Raw genomic sequence first — 15,493 nt, forward strand, 5'->3', positions numbered from 1 at the left:
TGTGCCCCAAGTTCCTGGTGGAACCTCATCCCGTTGCTCTCAACCGACCACCACCTCTCCACAACCTCCTTTCAGGACTCCCCCCTCTCCAGGGTCCTCAGTGAGGTTGTCACCAGGAAGCTTGGCCAGGTTCTACCTCATTTGACCCCTTTCTCATCATCCAAAGCTCTCCAGGCCGTGGGAACTAATCAAGGACGAGGACTTACGAGGGTTTGAGGAATGAGGAGGAGCCGCTCGACCTCGTGGTGGCCACACAAAGCCAGAGGGTGATTTATGAGCGAGGTGTTTCTCACGGTTGGGCTCCTCGGCTTTGAGATTTTGGGATCATGGACTCCCTCTTCCAGTCAGCGGTGGCCGGAGCTGCCTGGAGGTGGGGTTGTCCTACTCAAATTGACCAAAAGGTCCCTTTTTTGGTGCAAAAAAAAATGGGTTTATGGGATTTCATGGAAGGGGTGAGGCCGTTCCTGGTTTCTGCAGGAGCTGGGGAAGGGGCTGGAGAACGAGGGTTGTGAGGAACATCTGAGGAACCTGGGGCTGGTTAGCCTGGAGAAGAGGAGGCTGAGGGGAGGCCTCATCATTGTCTCAAAGGAGGTTGTGGTGAGGTGGGTGCTGGGCTCTTCTCCCCAGGAACAAGGGGTGGGATGAGAGGAGATGGCCTCGAGCTGCACCAGGCCAGGTTCAGATTGGACATCAGGAGAAATTTCTTCATGGAAAGGGTTCTCCAGCCCTGGCAGAAGCCGCCCAGGGAGGTGCTGGAGTCTCCATCCCTGGAGAGGGTCGAAAACCACGTGTCCATGGCACCTGGGGACACAGTTTAGGAGACACGGTGGGGTTGGGCTGGTGGTTGGACGGGGTGAGCTGAGAGATCTTTCCAACCTCAATGATTCTGTGAATACCCCATCACCTCATCATCTCCTTCCCACCATTGTGAAGGTTCCTCATCCAAACCCACCTCGCAGACACAACCCTCTGCTGAGCTCTTCGCTATCAACCACATCTTCTCTACCTCCTCCATCTCTTCTCTTCAAAAGGTTGGTTCCAGCAGCATCTGGACTTCCAGGTTCTCTGGTGGCTTTCCAGGACTCAAAGGGGCTCCAGGAATGCTGGGGAGGGACTTTCTCCAAGGATTTAGAAGAACTGAAGGATTTGGAATGAGTTCAAGAATTTGGAGGAATCAAAGGATTTGGAGGAACTGAAGGATTTGGAAGGAATTGAAGGATTTGGAGGATCTGAAGGATTTGGAAGGAATTGAAGAATTTGGAGGAGCTGAAGGATTTGGAAGGAAATGAAGAATTTGGAGGAACTGAAGGATTTTGGAGGAACTGAAGGATTTTGGAGGAATTGAAGGATTTGGATGAGCTGAAGGATTTGGAAGGAATTGAAGGATTTGGAGGAGCTCAAGGATTTGGAAGGAACTGAAGCATTTGGATGGAATTGAATTTCGAAGGAGAACCACCTGCAGGAGCAAAGACTGAAGGAGTTGAGCTTCTTCTCCCTGGAGAGGAGAAGGTGTAGGGGGGACCTTATCCCAGCAGTCAAGTCCTCAAAGGCTTTCAAGGAGCCACGTGGAGAAGACGAGACGCAATGGGTGCAAGTTGAGGCTTCATCTCAACGTAGGTTGTAGAGTCAGCCCAGTTGTTCACTAGAAGAACCTCCCAGGGGGACACGGTGGAGTCCTCGTCACCGGAGGTTCTCAAGGTGACCCTGGTCAAGGATGAGATGATCCCACCTGGGGGGTCCCTTCTCCGTGGAAGACTGGACTTGGAAGATTTCCAGGGCCAACCTGGGCTCTGAGTGACAGGACCCACCCCTGGGGACTTCCCAGATGCCACCACGGATTTACAAGCCCTTGAGAAACATGTTTGCTGAGCTCCACCTGCCAGGAACTCTGAACCTGTTGGGTGGCTTGGAGCTTCTCCTCTATTTACGGTGGTGCAACCAGGGGTCATCTGCTGGACAGGCTTCTTTGAGGTCCTCCTGGAGCTTCCTGCTTGGCCTTGGAGAAGGTGACAGCTCCCAAAGTTGATGTTTGCTCAGACCCACCTTGCTTGCCGTGAGGGATCTTCACCGCTCCGCCCACCCATAAACCACTCGGAGGGCTGGAAAGCCCCGGTTGGGTGGCTTCTTCATCCAAGCCCAGGGGAGAAAGGGGGGTGAGGAACCCAACGTGGTGGCCCCCTGTCCCCATCAAGCCCAGGTTTGGCTCTGGGAGGGTCACCTCGAGGTGCTCCTCGCCCTGGTTGGTGGCTTGTGGTCCCCAGAGCATCTTCCGTGGCCTGGTTGACTGGACACGTCCCACGTCATCGCTGTCAACCTGGACCTGGTGACCAGTGATGGACAAGCTGGGCTTCTGGCCGGCTTCTGGGACTTTCCCAGCGGCACAAAGGGAGGGGACAACGGTGAGAAGGTCCATAAAAGGTCTCCACGGCACGGTGGGTCACCACGAGAGGCAGGATGAGGCTGTGCCGAGCCTTGCTGCTGCTTCTTCTGCTGGTGGGGCTGGCCAGAGCCACCACGGTGACACCAGATGGTGGATCCACACGGGAGGAGATGGGCTCCATCTCGCCGTCCACGTCCCCGCGGTGGGACGTGAGCTATGAGGACGCCATCTCGGCGGTGCTGGAGCTCCTCAACAGCAGAGGTGTCAGTCCCTACGTCCTGCGGCTCCGGGAGGTCCAAGCCCAGCCTGGTTGGGTGAGTCTTGAGCATCTCCATGCCCAGAGAAGCACTGTGGTGCAGGACCTGGACCTTCTCCAGGCCAAAGCCACCTCGTCTTGGGGTTGGATCCAACCCCCTGTGAAGATGGGACCTATCCAAGTTGGAGTTGAGGTGGACCTCTCTCCAAGCTGGATGTGGATCCTCTTGGGGTTGGATCCAACCCTCTGCAAGAATGGAGCTCATCCAAGTTGGGGTTGAGGTTGACCTCTCTCCAGGCTGGATATGGATCCTCTTAGGTCTAGATCTAACCCTCTATGAAGATGGAACCCATCCAAGTTGGGGTTGAGGTGGACCTCTCTCCAAGCTGGATGTGGTCCCTCTTGGGGTTGGATCTAACCCTCTATGAAGATGGAACCCATCCAACTTGAGGTTGAGGTGGACCTCTCTCCAAGCTGGATGTGGATCCTCTTGGGTCTAGATCTAACCCTCTTCAAGGATGGAACCATCCAAGTTGGAGTTGAGGTTGAGCATCTCCAGGCTGGATGTGGCATCTCTTGGAGTTGGATCCAACCCTCTGCAAGGATGCAGCTCATCCAAGTTGAGGTTGACCTCTCTCCAGGCTGGATGTGGTCCCTCCTGGGGTGGGATCCATCCCGTTTGGGGCTTCATGGTGGTGCTGTTGGGTTCCTGATGGGTCCTGCACCTTCTCCCAGCTCCGTGACCTGCGGCGGCGCCAGGAGCTGAGCTTCACCATGGAGGAGACCTCGTGTCGAGCACCGGGAGTGGCCACCGCCGCCTGCAGGACCCGCTGGCTGGGGGTGAGGGGACCGCCCGATGGGGAAACCGAGGCACGGGGTGGGGTCGAGGGTCTTCTTCTCATCGTCTCCATCTTCTTCTCCGCAGGGGGTGAGTCGGTGCCGGGGCTTCGTCTTCCTGGAGGAGCAGCAGCCCGTGGTGGAGCTCACCTGCGAGAAGGTCCCCCTCACGGTAAGAAGATGCTTGAAACGGCGTTGTCCCCACCGTGTCCCCAAGGTTGGCCTCCCCCTCCCCTCCCAACGTCCCCAGGGCCACCTCCAGCATCTCCTCAGGGTTTGACGCTGCTTCTTCTCCTCCCAGCTTGGCCGATTCCCCACGTCCAGGCTCAAGGATTTCTTGGGGGGCATCAAGGAACGTCTCAGGAGCTTCTTCCAATGCGGCAACATCTGGATCCGGGACAAACTCAACCTCCAAACCTCCAAACCTTGAGGAGGTGACACCACGACGTGTCCCTCAGTGTGTCCCCCGCCAACGCTCCGTGCTTGCAATAAACGTCCCTGCAAAGCTTCTGGTCTCACCACGGGCCTTGAAGGTCCCTGCGCCGCTCGGTCCTCCCTGCGCCACAGCAGGGGGTGGGGATGGTCCTCAAGGTCCTGGAGAACCCACCGTGGACAACCAAGGAGATCCCAGGGTTGGGGACACCCTGGAAAGTGGGGCCATGTCCCCAAGGGGACCAGAAATGCCACCTACCATGTTCCCCAGTGGGGTTGGGGATGGTCCTCAAGGTCTTGTAGACCCCACCATGGCCAGCCAAGGGGATCCCAGGGCTGAGGACACCTTGGAAAATGGGGCTGTGTCCCCAGAGGGCCCAGAAATGTCACCACCCACGGTCTCTATTGGGGTTGGGAATGGTCCTCAAGGTCCTGGAGAACCCACGATGACCAGCCAAGGGGATCCCAGGGCTGGGGACACCTTGGATATAGGGGATGTGTCCCCAGAGGGACGAGAAATGCCACCACCCACACTCTCTATTGGGGTTGGGGATGGTCCTCAAGGTCCTGGAGAATCTACCATGCCAAGCCAAGAGGATCCCAGGGCTGAGGACACCTTGGAAAGTGGGGCCGTGTCCCCAAAGGGGCCAGAAATGCCACCTACCATGTTCCCCAGTGGGGTTGGGGATGGTCCTCAAGGTCTTGTAGAACCCCACCATGGCCAGCCAAGGGGATCCCAGGGCTGGGGACACCTTGGAAAGTGGGGCTGTGTCCCCAGAGGGAGCAGAAATGCCACCACCACACTTGGAGCAAGCTCCCTATTGGGGTTGGGGATGGTCCTCAAGGTCCTGGAGAAGCCACCATGCCAAGCTAAGAGGATCCCAGGGCTGGGGACACCCTGGAAAGTGGGGCTGTGTCCCCATAGGGAGCAGAAATGCCACCACCCATGCTCTCTATTGGGGTTGGGGGTGGTCCTCAGGGTCCTGGAGAACCCACCATGGCCAGTGAAGAGGATCCCAGGGCTGAGGACACCTTGGATATAGGGGCTGTGTCCCCAGAGGGAGCAGGAATGTCACCACCACACTTGGACCATGCTCCCTATTGGGGTTGGGGATGGTCCTCAAGGTCCTGTAGAAGCCACCATGCCAAGCTAAGAGGATCCCAGGGCTGGGGACACCTTGGAAAGTGGGGCTGTGTCCCCATAGGGAGCAGAAATGCCACCACCCATGCTCTCTATTGGGGTTGGGGGTGGTCCTCAGGGTCCTGGAGAACCCACCATGGCCAGCCAAGGGGATCCCAGGGCTGAGGACACCTTGGATATAGGGGCTGTGTCCCCAGAGGGAGCAGGAATGTCACCACCACACTTGGACCATGCTCCCTATTGGGGTTGAGGATGGTCCTCAAGGTCCTGGAGAAGCCACCATGCCAAGCTAAGAGGATCCCAGGGCTGGGGACACCCTGGAAAGTGGGGCTGTGTCCCCATAGGGAGCAGAAATGCCACCACCCATGCTCTCTATTGGGGTTGGGGGTGGTCCTCAGGGTCCTGGAGAACCCACCATGGCCAGTGAAGAGGATCCCAGGGCTGGGGACACCTTGGAAAGTGGGGCTGTGTCCCCAGAGGGAGCAGAAATGCCACCACCACACTTGGAGCAAGCTCCCTATTGGGGTTGGGGATGGTCCTCAAGGTCCTGGAGAAGCCACCATGCCAAGCTAAGAGGATCCCAGGGCTGGGGACACCCTGGAAAGTGGGGCTGTGTCCCCAAGGAGACCCAGACAAGCCCCCCCAAGGCCTCGGGCCACGCTCAGGCCCTCCCGTCCCGCGTCCCCCCCCAAGCCAACGGCCGCTCTGTGGTTCGGGGCCGGCGTTTCCGGAGGAGGCCGTTGAGGTTCCTCAAGGTTCCCGGCGGAGGGATAAAAGGGGCGCGGGCGGTGGCCCCGGGGCCGAGGATGCTGGGCTCGTGGCTGCTGGTGCTGGGGGCGCTGGGGGCCGCCTGCGCCCTCCCGGCCCCCCTCTCCTACCCGCAGGCGCTGGCTCTGGCCGTCGACTCCTACAACCAACGCCCCGAGGTGGACAAGGTCTTCCGGCTGCTCAGCTCCGACCCCGAGCCCAGCCCCGTGAGTGACCCCGACGCGGGACCCCCCACCCGCTCCTCACGCCCCGACTGCTCCTCAGCCCCAGCGACCCCCCCGCACACACTGAGCGCCCGCCCTCACCCCCGTCCACCCCGACCTCCATCCACCCCTGACCTCTTCCACTCATGATCTCCATCCCCTCCTGACCTCCATCCACTCCTGACCCTCATCCAGTCCTGGTCCCCATCCACTCATGGACCCCGTCCACTCATGACTTTCATCCACTCCTGACCCTCATCCAGTCCTGACCCCCATCCACTCATGATCTCCATCCACTCATGACCCTCTTCCACTCCTGACCTCCATCCCCTCCTGACCTCCATCCACCCCTGACCTCCATCCACCCATGACCCTCATCCAGTCCTGGTCCCCATCCACTCATGACCTTCATCCACTCCTGACCTTTGTCCACTCCTGATCTCCATCCACTCATGAACCCCATCCACTCGTGACCCTCATCCACTCGTGACCCTCATCCACTCATGATCCCCATCCACTCCTGACCCCCATCCACTCCTGACCCTCATCCACTCCTGATCTCCATCCACTCATGAACCCCATCCACTCGTGACCCTCATCCACTCGTGACCCTCATCCACTCATGATCCCCATCCACTCCTGACCCTCCTCCACTCCTGACCCTCATCCAGTCCTGATCCCCATCCACTCATGATCTCCATCCACTCCTGACCTCTATCCACTCATGACCTTCATCCACTACTGACCCTTGTCCACTCCTGATCTCCATCCACTCATGACCCTCATCCAATCCTGACCTCCATCCACTCCTGACCTCCATCCACTCATGACCCCCAACCACTCATGAACTCCATCCACTCATAACCCTCATCCACTCGTGACCCTCTTCAACTCCCGACCTCCATCCACTCCCGAGCCCACCCCGGTGAGTGCCACCACTTGGAGACACCCCCACGTCCCTTGTGTCCCCATGGGGACATCGAGAGGTGGCCAGAACCCGTGTACGGGGTGGGATTTGGGGTGAGGTCTCCTCTCCTACATTGGCTGCAGGCGCTGAGCGATGGGTGGCACCTCCCGCTGGTGGGTTCCACCACGTTCTCCTCATCCCTGTCCCCGCAGGATGTCCAGCTCAGCTCCCTGCAGAACCTCAACTTCACCCTCATGGAGACTCAATGCCCAGCGCGGTCACCCGCCCGTCCCGACGCCTGCGAGTTCAAGGAGGACGGGGTGAGAACCTCGAATCCCAGAATCCTAGAATCACGGGATCATGGAGTCCAACCATCCCCACCAATCACTGACCCGTGTCCCTCAGCACCTCGGCCACCCGGCCCTTAAACCCCTCCAGGGAAGGGGACTCAACCCCCTCCCTGGGCAGCCTCCGACAGGGACCAGTCACCCTTTCCAGGAAAGATTCTTTCTAGATGTCCAGCCTGGAGGAGCTTGAGGCCATTGCCCCTTGTCCCCTGTCCCTTGGGAGAAGAGCCCAGCTCCCTCCTCTCCACAACCTCCTCTCAGGGAGTTGCAGAGAGCAATGAGGTCTCCCCTCAGCCTCCTCTTCTCCAGGTGGAACCACCCCAGGCTCCTCACATGATCCTCTTGTTCTCCAGCCCCTCCCCAGCTCCGTTCCCTTCTCCAGACGTTCTCCAGCCCCTCAAGGTCTTTCTTGGAGTGAGGGACCCAGCACTGACCCCAGGATTCGAGCTGTGGCCTCACCAAGTCCATGGGGACAATCCCTGTGCTTCTCCTGCTGGCCACGCCGGCTCTGCTCCAAGCCAAGATGCCCTTGGCCTTCTTGGCCCCCTGGGCCCCTGCTGGCTCCTGTCCAACCAACCCCCCCAGGTCCTTCTCCTCCAGGCCCTTTCCAGCCAGCCTTCTCCTAGGCTGGAGCTGCCCAGGGTTCTTGTGCCCCAAGTTCCTGGTGGAACCTCAGCCCGTTGGTCTCAGCCCATGGATCCAGCCTGTTCAGGTCCCTTTGGAGCCTCCCGACCCTCCAGCAGATCCAGCTCCCACCCAGCTCAGTGTCACCCCCAAACTTGCTCAGGGGGCCCTCGAGGCCTCCATCCAGGTCGTTGATGAAGACCCTGAGCAGGGCTGGACCCAGCCCTGAGCCCTGGGGACACCACTTGTCACTGGCCTCCAGCTGGAGGGAACTCCACCTCCCACCACTCTCTGGGCCCTCCACCCAACCTCTTTTCCACCCTGGAGAACGTTCACCTGGCCAGTCCTGCTGCGTGTCCCTCCTCCCCTGAGGTCCCTGCTCTGAGGACACCCACCCGTGTCCCCAGGGTGTCCCCGTAGCTCACCTTGACCGTCCTGCAGGTCATCAAGGAGTGCTCGGCGCCCGTGCCCCAGCGTGGCGGCTCCACCAGGGTCAGTGTCACCTGCGTGGACTCCACCGTGGACGTGAGTTGAGGGATCCTAGGGGGGTGGTGGAACCCCAAAACCTGGAGAGGAGCAGATGGGGAGGTCCTCGTGGTCCCCCCACCCCACGGCGCCTTCTCTCCTCGCAGCCCGTCCGTGTCAAGCGCTTCTGGCCGCTGCTGACCGTGGCCTTCAGCATCTTCAACTCCATCAAGAGGAAGGGGTGAAACCTTCTCGAGGAGCCGTCATCTTGGAGACCTTGGCTTTGATGTCCCCCTGTCCCCCCCCATTCCTGAATAAAGCTGCTTCCCAGCTCCTCTGTGCCTTCTTCTGCCACTGCCACCCCGCTGGGGACACGTGGGATGGAGGTGATGCTGAGGGATGAAGGTCTCGGGGTCGAGGGGAGTGAGGTCTGGTTGGACATCACCTCAGGGCCTTCTCCTGGAGGTGACAGGAGGGGACGCAGAGTCCTGGAATGGGTTGGGTTGGAAGGGACCTCAAAGTCCATCCAGATCCAACCTCCTGCCATGGGCAGGGACACCTCCCACTGGGTCACCTCCCCTGTCCCTTGCTTCTCCTGCAGCTCCATGAGGGACTCGTGGCCTCGGTGTCTCCCCCAGATCCTTCCCTGTGGTCTCACCACCGGTCTTGGGGGGACAAAACCACCACGGGGACAACGAGGTGGCGGAGATGGTGGGGATGGGAATCATGGGAACGAGTTGGTTTGAGGTGGTCTCCATCCTTCTCTCTAAATTTGAGATGGATTTGATGGGTGGACTCTTCAGTGGGTGAAGAGTTGGATGGTTGCACCCAAAGGGTCAATGGCTCAACGTCCAGATGGAGATCAGTGAGAAGCTGTGGCCCTCAGGGGTCCATATGGGGAGCAGGGTCTCTTCATTGACGACAATGATGATGGGATTGAGGGCACCTCAGCAAGGTTGGAGAGGACACCGAGCTGAGAGGGGCAGTTCCCACAGGGAAAGGATGGGATGTCACCTAGAGGGACCTGGACAAGCTGGAGCAGTGGGGCTGGGAGACCCTCAGGAGGGTCAACCAGGCCAAGGGAAGGTCCTACCCCTGGGTTGGGTCAGTCCATGGTTTCAATCCAGGCTGGGGGTGATGGGCTGGAGAGCAGCCCTGAGGAGAAGGACTCGGGGCCCTGGGGGGAGAAGCTCCATGTGAGCTCAACATGAAACCCCCCGTGTCCTGGGCTGCATCCAGAGCAGCGTGGGCAGCAGGGAGGGAGGGGATTGTCCCCTCTGCTCCTCTCGGGGAGACCTCAGCTGGAGGGTTGGGGCCAGCTCTGGAATCCTCAGCAGGAGAAGGAGATGGAGCTGCTGGAACGGGGCCAGAGGAGGCTCCAAGGATGATGCGAGGGCTGGAGAACCTCCCGGACGAGGACAGGCTGAGAGAGTTGGGATGTTCAGGAGAAGAGAAGGCTCTGAGGAGACCTTAGAGAGACCTTCCAGAACCTGAAGGGGCTTCTATGAAAGCCAGGGACGAGGTTTTTAGCAGGACCTGGTGTGGTAGGACAAGGGGTGTTGGGTTTAACCAAAGAGAGGAGAAGTTTAGATGAGAGCTTGGGGAGAAACGTTCTCCTGGGAGGGTGGGGAGGCCCTGGAACAGGTTGTCCAGAGAAGCTGTGGCTGCCCCATCCCTGGAGGTGTTGAAGGCCACGTTGGATGGAGCTTGGAGCCCCTGATCCAGTGGGAGGGTTGGGACTGGATGCTCTTTGAGGTCCCTTCCAACCCAACCCATTCCATGAAGCTTCTTTCGGGGTGGAGACACCAACCCCCCCATGCGATCCCTTGATCCGCAAGGTTGTGGTGTCCAAGACCGCCCATGGAGATGATGATGGGCGTGAGGAGAGGCCCCCACTTGGCTCCTGCCTCAGTTTCCCCCTACCCCAACACCCAAGGAGCAGGAAGGAGGCCACATCTCACACTCTTTGGCCACCGGTGGCCTCTTTATTGGCTCAGCCCAGGCCGACGTAGCCGTGGGCGTGGAAGTTGAACTTGATCCTGGGCCGAAAACGCCGGATCTTGCCCAGGAAGCGTCCGAAACGGCCTCGCTGGACGAGAACCGGCTGCCGGAGGGACAACGAGGTCAGGGAGGCTTCTGGAGACCCTGTACCCCATCCAGAATTCCACCCAGGACCCCATCCAGGATCTCACATCTGGGATTCCAGGCCCAGGAACCATCAAGGAACCCATCCAGAACCCCATCCAGGACCTCACATCTGGGATTCCTTGCCCAGGAACCATCAAGGAACCCATCCAGAACCCCATCCAGGACCTCATATCTGGGATTCCAGGCACAGGAACCATCAAGGAACCCATCCAGGACCTCACATCTGGGATTCCAGGCCCAGGAACCATCAAGGAACCCATCCAGGACTCCATCCAGGACCTCATATCTGGGATTCCAGGCCCAGGGACCATCAAAGAACCCATCCAGGACTCCATCCAGGACCTCACACCTGAGATTCCATGCCCAGGAATATCCCTGCTCCCAGGACCCTTGCAGGACCTTCCACCCACATCCCTGCTCCCAGGACCCTTGGTGGACCCCACACCCATGTCCCAGCTCCCATGACCCTTGGTGGATCCCACACCCACGTCCCAGCTCCCAGGACCCTTGGTGGACCCCACACCCACGTCCCAGCTCCCAGGACCCCTGGAGGACCTTCCCCCCTGGTCCCCAGGTGCTGGAGCCCGACTCACATCTGAGGAGGCATCCACGCAGCGCAGGTCGATCTCCGGGGTGCTCTGGAGGAACAGCACGGGCCCCGAGCAATCCTTGATGACCTGGGGTGGGGAGGAGATGTGGGGTCACCTCAGGTGGGGACACCCGGGACCTCCCTGGGGTCTCCTCCATCCCACTCCGTTCTTCTCCTCACCCCGTTCTCCTTGAAGTCGCAGTCGTCGGGGTTGGCGCGGGCGCTCGGGCCACACTCGGTCTCCATGAGGCTGAAGTTGAGGGTCCTCAAGGTGGTCATCTCGACGTCCTGGGGGGCACCAGTGGGGGGGCGGGAGGGGGTGGGGGCAGGGGTGGACGAGGGCAGGAGGGGATGAGGGTCGTGAGTAGATGGGGATCAGTAGTGGAAGAGGGTCATGAGGGGATGAGGGTCATGAGTGGATGGAGGTCGGGAGTGGATGGGGGTCATGAGGGGATGAGGGTCATGAGTGGATGGAGATCAGGAGTGGATGGAGGTCAGGAGTGGATGGAGATCATGAGTGGATGGAGGTCATGGGTGGATAGGGTGATGGGTTGGGGATCACAAGTGGATGGAGGTCATGAGTGGATGGGGTCCATGAGTGGATGGGGACCAGGACTGGATGAGGGTCAGGAGAGGATGAGGGTCATGAGAGGATGGAGATCAGGAGAGGATGAGGGTCATGAGTGGATAGAGGTCAGGAGTGGATGAGGGTCATGAGTGGATGAGGGTCATGAGTGGATGGGGATCATGATCGGATGGGGATCATGAGTGGATGGGGGTCATGAGTGGATGAGGGTCATGAGTGGAGGAGGGTCATGAGTGGAGGAGGGTCACGAGTGGATGAGGGTCATGAGTGGAGGAGGGTCACGAGTGGATGAGGGTCAGGAGAGGATGGAGGTCAGGAGTGGATGGGGATCATGAGTGGATGGGGTTCATGAGTGGATGGAGATCAGGAGTGGACAAGGGTCAGGAGTGGATGAAGGTCATGAGTGGATAGAGGTCAGGAGTGGATGAGGGTCATGAGTGGATGGGGATCACAAGTGGATGGGGGTCAGGAGTGGATGAGGGTCATGAGTGGAGGAGGGTCACGAGTGGATGGGGGTCATGAGTGGATGGGGGTCAGGATTGGATGAGGGTCAGGATTGGATGAGGGTCAGGATTGGATGGAGGTCATGAGTGGATGGAGGTCAGGAATGGAAGAGGGTCATGAGTGGATGGAGATAGGAGTAGATGAGGTGATGGGTTGGGGATCAAAAGTGGATGGAGGTCAGGAGAGGATGGAGGTCAGGAGGGGATGGGGATCAGGGGTGGACAAGGGTCATGAGTGGATGAAGGTTGGGAGTGGATGGAGGTCGGGAGTGGAAGAGGGTCATGAGTGGATGGAGATCATGAGTGGATGGGGGTCAGGACTGGATGAGGGTCAGGAGTGGATGAAAGTCATGAGTGGACGGGGTCCATGAGTGGATGGGGACCAGGACTGGATGAGGGTCAGGAGTGGATGGAGGTCAGGAGGGGATGGAGATCATGAGTGGAAGAGGTCAGGGGTGGATGGAGGTCGGGGTGGACGGGGGTGAGGGCGGGCGCTCAGTGTGTGCGGGGGGGGCGCTGGGGCTGAGGAGCAGTCGGGGCGTGAGGAGCGGGTGGGGGGTCCCGCGTCGGGGTCACTCACGGGGCTGGGCTCGGGGTCGGAGCTGAGCAGCCGGAAGACCTTGTCCACCTCGGGGCGTTGGTTGTAGGAGTCGACGGCCAGAGCCAGCGCCTGCGGGTAGGAGAGGGGGGCCGGGAGGGCGCAGGCGGCCCCCAGCGCCCCCAGCACCAGCAGCCACGAGCCCAGCATCCTCGGCCCCGGGGCCACCGCCCGCGCCCCTTTTATCCCTCCGCCGGGAACCTTGAGGAACCTCAACGGCCTCCTCCGGAAACGCCGGCCCCGAACCACAGAGCGGCCGTTGGCTTGGGGGGGGACGCGGGACGGGAGGGCCTGAGCGTGGCCCGAGGCCTTGGGGGGGCTTGTCTGGGTCTCCTTGGGGACACAGCCCCACTTTCCAAGGTGTCCCCAGCCCTGGGATCCTCTTAGCTTGGCATGGTGGCTTCTCCAGGACCTTGAGGACCATCCTCAACCCCAATAGGGAGCATGGTCCAAGTGTGGTGGTGACGTTCCTGCTCCCTCTGGGGACACAGCCCCTATATCCAAGGTGTCCTCAGCCCTGGGATCCCCTTGGCTGGCCATGGTGGGTTCTCCAGGACCCTGAGGACCACCCCCAACCCCAATAGAGAGCATGGGTGGTGGCATTTCTGCTCCCTATGGGGACACAGCCCCACTTTCCAGGGTGTCCCCACCCCTGGGATCCTCTTAGCTTGGCATGGTGGCTTCTCCAGGACCTTGAGGACCATCCCCAACCCCAATAGGGAGCATGGTCCAAGTGTGGTGGTGATGTTCCTGCTCCCTCTGGGGACACAGCCCCACTTTCCAGGGTGTCACCACCGCTGGGATCCTCTTGGCTGGCCATGGTGGGGTCTACAAGACCTTGAGGACCATTCCCAACCCCAATAGAGAGTGTGGGTGGTGGCATTTCTGGTCCCTCTGGGGACACAGCCCCACTTTCCAGGGCGTCCCCACCCCTGGGATCCCCTTGGCTGGCCATGGTGGCTTCTACAAGACCTTGAGGACCACCCCCAACCCCACTGGGGAACATGGTAGGTGCATTTCTGGCCCCTTTGGGGACACAGCCCCACTTTCCAAGGTGTCCCCACCCCTGGGATCCTCTTGACTGGTCATGGTGGGTTCTCCAGGACCCTGAGGACCATTCCCAACCCCAATAGAGAGCATGGGTGGTGGCATTTCTGGTCCATCTGGGGACACAGCCCCACTTTCCAGGGCGTCCCCACCCCTGGGATCCCCTTGACTGGCCATGGTGGGTTCTCCAGGACCTTGAGGACCATCCCCACTCCCCGACGAGGCGCAGGGACCTTGGTGACACCAGGAAGGCTGTTGGCTTGGTGCCCCCAAGCTCTGCGCCATCCCTGTTGCTCAGCGGTGGGACGACGGGTTCCTCTCCCCCTCCAGCCCCCACACGCACACGTCCCACCCCAAATCTCTTTATTGCAGCCCCGCGGGGGACAGAGGTCCCCGTGGCGGCCCCGGTGGGGACGGGACGGCGAGGGGACGAGGACGCGGAGGTGGCCGCCACGACGCTGGGCGACCCGGGCCGGTGCCGACGTCTCGCTGGGAGCCACCGAGCTGCTGCGAGGAGAAAGAGGGTTGGACATCACCCCCCAAACCAAGCAGAGAGCGGGGGGTGACGTCCCCGCTGCTGTCCCCTCCCTAGAAGATGGGGAGATGAAGCCCTCACCGGGTCCTGGCCGCACTCAACCATCGACAGGGGCACCTCGGGGAGGAAGGTGAAGACGGAGACCTGGGCCGTGCAGCGTTGGACCTGGGGGATGGAGCCACCTTGAGAACTTTGGGGATGGAGCCACCTTGAGAACTTTGGGGACGGAGCCACCTTGAGAACTTTGGGAAGGAGCCACCTTGAGAACTTTGGGGACGGAGCCACCTTGAGAACTTTGGGGATGGAGCCACCTTGAGAACTCTGGGGACAGAGCCACCTTGAGAACTTTGGGGATGGAGCCACCTTGAGAACTTTGGGGACGGAGCCACCTTGAGAACTTTGCGAAGGAGCCACCTTGAGAACTTTGGGGACAGAGCCACCTTGAGAACTTTGGGGATGGAGCCACCTTGAGAACTTTGGGGACGGAGCCACCTTGAGAACTTTGGGGATGGAGTCACCTTGAGAACTTTGGGGACGCGGCTCTGTCTGGTTTTTTGGGGGGGTCCTCATGCTTACCCCGCGCGGCCGAGCTCGGCAGGAGGCACCACGGTGCTCGGGGAGGTTCTTGGGGCACGGGGGCGGCCGGGCCGTGAAGTTGAGGCTGAAATGGGTTCCCCAGTCGAACATCTGCCAGGGGGAGGAGATGGAGACGTAGGATGGGGTGGAAGGGACCTCAAGGATCAGCCAGTTCCACCTCCTGCCATGGGCAGGGACACCTCCCAGTGGATCAGGTTGCTCCAAGCCTCATCCAACGTGGCCTTCAACACCTCCAGGGATGGGAGCTAGGGGTTCTGGTTGACATCAAGTTAGAATCGTGGAACCATGGGATGGGTTGGGTTGGAAGGGACCTCAAAGCTCATCCAGTTCCACCTCCTGCTATGGGCAGGGACACCTCCCACTGGATCAGGTTGCTCCAAGCTCCATCCAACGTGGCCTTCAACACCTCCAGGGATGGAGCAGCCACATCATCTCTAGTCAACCTGTTCCAGGGTCTCCCCACCCTCCCAGGAGAACATTTCTCCTTAAGATCTCATCTCCACCTCCCCTCTTGCAGCTTCAGACCATCC

General features: G+C 60.1%; 3 protein-coding genes across 3 annotated transcripts; 2 read left to right on the plus strand and 1 right to left on the minus strand.

The window, feature by feature from the left end:
• The first annotated feature begins 2,282 nt into the window (after positions 1-2,282).
• Positions 2,283-3,945, plus strand: LOC138722349 (cathelicidin-B1-like). Its single transcript, XM_069860410.1, has 4 exons — positions 2,283-2,694; positions 3,372-3,476; positions 3,562-3,645; positions 3,775-3,945. The coding sequence occupies exons 1-4, from the start codon at positions 2,455-2,457 to the stop codon at positions 3,901-3,903; spliced, it is 558 nt and encodes a 185-aa protein (XP_069716511.1). The 5' UTR covers positions 2,283-2,454; the 3' UTR covers positions 3,904-3,945.
• A 1,840-nt stretch (positions 3,946-5,785) lies between these two features.
• On the plus strand, positions 5,786-8,685 carry LOC138722350 (cathelicidin-3-like). Its single transcript, XM_069860411.1, has 4 exons — positions 5,786-6,020; positions 7,137-7,244; positions 8,337-8,420; positions 8,528-8,685. The coding sequence occupies exons 1-4, from the start codon at positions 5,853-5,855 to the stop codon at positions 8,603-8,605; spliced, it is 438 nt and encodes a 145-aa protein (XP_069716512.1). The 5' UTR covers positions 5,786-5,852; the 3' UTR covers positions 8,606-8,685.
• Positions 8,686-10,317: 1,632 nt separating this feature from the next.
• Positions 10,318-12,995, minus strand: LOC138722351 (cathelicidin-2-like). Its single transcript, XM_069860412.1, has 4 exons — positions 12,767-12,995; positions 11,278-11,385; positions 11,102-11,185; positions 10,318-10,464 (listed from the first exon to the last, which is right to left on the minus strand). The coding sequence occupies exons 1-4, from the start codon at positions 12,932-12,934 to the stop codon at positions 10,354-10,356; spliced, it is 471 nt and encodes a 156-aa protein (XP_069716513.1). The 5' UTR covers positions 12,935-12,995; the 3' UTR covers positions 10,318-10,353.
• Between the last annotated feature and the right edge of the window lie 2,498 nt (positions 12,996-15,493).

This window comes from Phaenicophaeus curvirostris, chromosome 6, assembly GCF_032191515.1.
Source record: "Phaenicophaeus curvirostris isolate KB17595 chromosome 6, BPBGC_Pcur_1.0, whole genome shotgun sequence".
Lineage (NCBI taxonomy): Eukaryota > Metazoa > Chordata > Aves > Cuculiformes > Cuculidae > Phaenicophaeus > Phaenicophaeus curvirostris.